The following is a 5000-nucleotide window of genomic DNA, read 5'->3' on the forward strand; positions in this document are numbered from 1 at the left end:
GGCCATTCAGATTTTAACGTCGAGGTCAGACTCTTTGACCTTGTGGCGTAATGACACTGCAGAACCCTCAGAACCACAGAGGTAAATAATAATAGCAGTTTGTTTGCTAGAACCAGAAGACCTGGGACGACGGACCATTCGGTGTGTGTGATCAGTGACACACACACCGACCCACACAGCTGATCAGTGTTTAGATCCGTTTGTGGCACCAGAGTGTCACGGAGAAACATCTCCCAGGTTTTGGTGAATTTTGAAAATGTGATTACAGTTTTTTTAAATTTAGTTTAGAAAATAACGGAATGTCCTCACCACGTGCTCTACTGGGACGTTAACATTTTAAAAGGTTCATGATGATGCTGTCAGGTCTGTGATTAACCCCCTGCCCCGTCCCGCAGACGGAGGGCGCAACGGACTGGGAGATGTTCCAGATCGACGGCAGGTACTTCCTGGCGGTGGCCAACAGTCAGAAGGTTGTGGATCGTGGCCCGAGTCTCTACAGCATCAACTCCACCGTGTACGAGCTGAACCGGCTGACGCAGAGCTTCATCCGCTTCCAGGACATCCCCACCCACAGGTGCACCCCCAGTGCTTTAACCCCCTCCACTGCTTCAAGTACTCCAACCCCTTCTATTGCTCTGCATCCAATGTTACTTCAAGTTCTTCAACCCAAGTACTTTAACCTCTTCCACTCCTTCAAGTACTTCAACCCTTTCTACTGCCTGAAGTACTTCAACTCTTTCTACGTCTTTTAAACCAATGTTACCTCAAGTACTTAAACAACTTGGAAGTTCCAGATGTTGGACTTTCCCAGCAGCACATAAATGCTCTGTAACAGAGAAAATAGAGGACTATGTATATTCAATGTGTGTGTGTGTGTGTGTGTGTGTGTGTGTGTGTGCAGTGCTGTGGACTGGGAGTTCTTCACAGTTGGAGAGCAAAAGTTCTTGGTGGTGGCGAACTCTCACGACGGCAGCTCTTACTCTCTGAACAGTGTCATTTACAGGTGGGTAACACACACACACACACACACACACACACACACACACAGAGAGAGAGAGAGAGAGAGAGAGAGAGAGAGAGAGAGAGAGAGAGAGAGAGAGAGGGTGATATAGGGCCCTGTTTTTGTGTTTCCGTGTCATGTCCAAGGCTCAAAATGCAAATTATACTAAACGACAAAGAAACTAAGACAAACTAAGAAATCATCACATATTGAAGTAGCAGTCACACATTGTGTTGGTTGTGTGTGTGTGTGTGTGTGTGTGTGTGTGTGTGTGTGTGTGTGTCCAGATGGCAGGGATACGAGGGCTTCGTCCCCGTCCACAGTCTGCCCACGTTCGGCTGCAGAGACTGGGAACACTTCAGCACCGACGAGGGAGCCTTCCTCATCTACTCCAGCGCCACGTCCAGACTGAGCAAGGTGTTCAAACTCAAGACCTACTGAGACACCGCGGCCCTGTGCAGGGATTCAAACCGAAGACCTGTTGAGACACCACGGCCCTGTGCAGGGATTCAAACCAAAGACCTGCTGAGACACCACGGCCCTGTGCAGGGATTCAAACCAAAGACCTGCTGAGACACCGCGGCCCTGTGCAGGGATTCAAACCAAAGACCTGCTGAGACAGTGAGGCCCTGTGCAGGGATTCAAACTAATGACCTGCTGAGACACCGCGACCCTGTGCAGGGATTCAAACCAAAGACCTGCTGAGACACCGCGGCCCTGTGCAGGGATTCAAACCAAAGACCTGCTGAGACAGTGCGGCCCTGTGCAGGGATTCAAACCAAAGACCTGCTGAGACACCGCGGCCCTGTGCAGGGATTCAAACCAAAGACCTGCTGAGACTGTCACCTTCAGCCTCTGCAAGGGATTCCAAATACTGCTGAAATACTCTCCCATCTGCAGGCTGAGCAAGGTGTTTAAAGTCAAACTCTGGTTTCTGTTAGGGGCCTCAGGCTCATAACCTGCTGGACCAGTCACCTTCACCACGGCCTTCAACCTCAAAACCAACCGACAAACTTTTTAAGGTTTTGACCTCAAAAATCGACTTTATGAAGACTTTACCAAGGGCTTTGATCGTTAACTGACCAACAGATGTTATGATGAGCTTCAAACCTACAACCTGACAAACTCCACCATGGGCTTTGACCTCAAAACCCACTGACAAACTCAGTCATGGTAAAAATCTATTGACGAACTGGACCGAGGGCTCCGACCTCAAACTCTACTGATGAACGTTATGAAGCTCTGCAGCCTCTGCGAGGAGCTCAGGGCCTGCAGGGGGTCTCAACCCTGTGACCTCTGCAGATGTTAACTCGGCATTTAGAATTGATAAGGGCTTCGACCTCTTAACCTGACGTATATTTGAACAAGGTTTTTATTTGCAAAAGAATATTGCATTAAAAAAAAAACAACAAATGTCATTTCTGATTCTCAGGGTGAACTGCTTCTGTTATAATGTTAATAATATGTATAATATTAAGAAGTAAATATTCCTGTTAAACTGAAATGTATTCTGCTGTGTAAGAAGTGATGAAGCTGATAAACTGTGCAGAGCTCTGATTCTGTCTTTACTGAAATATATCATCAAGGTTCCCACGTATCTTGGAAAAATGTATGGAGTGGTTTCCAGTCATGGAAAATGCTTGGAAAACTGGGAAAATAAAGCCCTGGAAATATTCCTGAAATCCTGGAACTTAAAAGTTTTCCTTGATCACATAATTAAATTCACCCTCCACTCAAAACTGTGTTTTGTTGTGTTGGTGTCCCTAAAAATGTCAGTGCAGCTCAGCCGACCCCGTCGAGCTGAGAGGGTTAACAACACCGACACACACACCCACACCCAAACTCAGGAGACTCACAGGAGAGGCGCCGTGTGACCGCAGGACAGGACGTCCCGGTCGTGTGAACAGAGCCCTGGTCACGAGCCGCTGTGCAGGGAGGGGGCGGGGCATATTTGCATATTCATAGATTTGCACATTTTTAATGAGGGCGACATTTAGTGTTACATTTAAAGCCCTAAGGCATGTTTTTTTTTCATGGAAAAAACTTTCAGATGTGTATGAAGACATATTAGGAAACACTGTAGGGGAAATTTATAGAGCTGGGGGAGGGGGATAATATTCTGAGAAAAAAAAAATCATTAAGTCATAAAATTATGAAAAAAAGGAAATTCAGAGATTATAAAACAACAAATTTGTGAAAAACATGAAAAACACTTGGAAAAATAACTGACAAATAGCTGACAACAATGTGTGAGTTACTGAGTATGTCGAGGCTGTTCTGGCTGCTTCTGATGCTGCGACTGATTTGTCTGACAGGAAGGAGCCTCGAACAGACGCAGGGAGTTGTGACCGGACAGGATTTTATTTGATGTATGTTGTCATGGAGGATCCGGCTGATACTGCCATTCTGATTAATAAGAACAATTTATCCCAGTAAAACCATTTTAATGACCTGCTGACATCTGCAGTGAATCTGAAGCCTCGGGTCAGGGTTGGGTCACCACAGGACGCCCTGCAGCTGCTGCCCTCAGGAAAATTCATGTGGAGGATTTTATCCCGCTGATGGAAAACCGGAGTGAAGAAAGTCTGAAGGCTCTGAAAGTTCATGTTCATATCGTAGTGGAATGAAAGGAAACCAGCAGCTGGAGGAAACGGAGAAGAAATGGACATTGCTAAAGCAATGTCCAAGCATGATCCAGTTTAAACAGCGGTACCAACATATGGTTTTCATGGGGTACAGGGAGGAAGAAGGGTTGTGACAATCACCAGGTGTTCTCACAGAATATTTATTTATTTATTTATGTCTATTTTGCTCTGTTATTTTTTTGTTTATTCACATTATTTATTTTTACACCGCGTAAAAATGCACAAATGATCATATGATAGCACGTTTGTTTATGGGTATATGGTTTAAAACTTGTAATTTGCATAAACTGTATGGAAGTCAGCTGATACAGTAGTTACCGAGTAGTGGAGAAGGGGTAGGATTTAAATAAGCATACGCTTCTTTCTACTCCTTTTTGGACATGTTTTGTTGTTTCGACTATTCTGTATTGTTTTTTGCATTGTGTTTTTTTTTCACATGTTCAAAATAAAGCCTCCATTCATTCATTCAAATGATGTGGCAGCTCTAAAATCCCACTGCTCGCTTTGGGAGGAGATCAGAGGAACTTTCTGGAGAGAAAACTCTGAAAATGCAGAGGAACTGGGACGGAGCTTTACGGAGCCAGATCCTCCAGTTTGAGGCGTCAGCGCCTCCCTGTGGAGAGAAGGAGCGCTGCAGTGCCACTGCCCTGCAACAGCATAAAGGAGGTGGATCTGCAGGAAACCAAAACTCAGCTCAACACAACAGCCCACGTTTCATGATCCAGGCTGTGCTACAGCCCTGGAACTACTTCGTCTCTGTATCAGTACGCACTGGTTTTAACATGCAGCACTGACGAGTAGTGATACCAAGAGAAAATAGTTCCACCAGCTGTTGTTGTTGAGCCAAGCGCTCCTTGGCTCAACAACACTGCAGATGTCAGATGTCAGCGCTCCACCAAGCGCTCCTTCTGTCCACAGGGAGGCACTGACGCTCCAGAGAAAACCTTGAAACTGTCCCTTTAACCCTCTGAAACCTGAGCACACTGACCTGACCCCGGGGGAAAGCTGAGAAGCCAATTAGCAAAACAAAATCACCCAAAAAATTTGCAAGAAATTGGTTTGGAAAACAAAATAAAATAAAATAAAATAATACAAGACAATTACCACAACAAATGACAAACAATTGGTAAAACACTGCTGGAGATTTTTAATCACAAGAAAATACAAACGAATAAGAAGAAATGAAACTAAACCCTCGGAATGGGGCTTAAAAACACAACAAACAAACAAACAAAAATAATAAACTCATAAAAATGGGCCGGCAGGTGTCGCTGTTTGGACCGGCAGCGCAGAGTTTCCGGGGTCACGTGACCGCGCTGTTGCCGGGGTGAAAGGTCAGCGAACCCGTTTGAATT

General features: G+C 45.4%; 2 protein-coding genes across 2 annotated transcripts in view; both read left to right on the forward strand.

Moving 5' to 3' along the window:
* The window catches only part of LOC115380243 (thrombospondin-type laminin G domain and EAR repeat-containing protein), a 19207-nt gene extending 17581 nt beyond the window's left edge, over positions 1-1626 (forward strand). The window contains exons 13-15 of the mRNA XM_030081334.1: positions 396-574; positions 902-1003; positions 1288-1626. Coding sequence (XP_029937194.1) covers positions 396-574; positions 902-1003; positions 1288-1441 — 435 coding nt within the window. The 3' untranslated portion in view covers positions 1442-1626. The remainder of the gene's footprint in view (positions 1-395; positions 575-901; positions 1004-1287) is intronic.
* A 3368-nt stretch (positions 1627-4994) lies between these two features.
* The window catches only part of LOC115379706 (trichohyalin), a 20714-nt gene continuing 20708 nt past the window's right edge, over positions 4995-5000 (forward strand). The window contains exon 1 of the mRNA XM_030080536.1: positions 4995-5000. This exon is cut by the window's right edge and continues 165 nt beyond it. The gene's annotated coding sequence lies outside the window, so the exon portion shown is untranslated.

Source organism: Myripristis murdjan, chromosome 21, assembly GCF_902150065.1.
Source record: "Myripristis murdjan chromosome 21, fMyrMur1.1, whole genome shotgun sequence".
Lineage (NCBI taxonomy): Eukaryota > Metazoa > Chordata > Actinopteri > Holocentriformes > Holocentridae > Myripristis > Myripristis murdjan.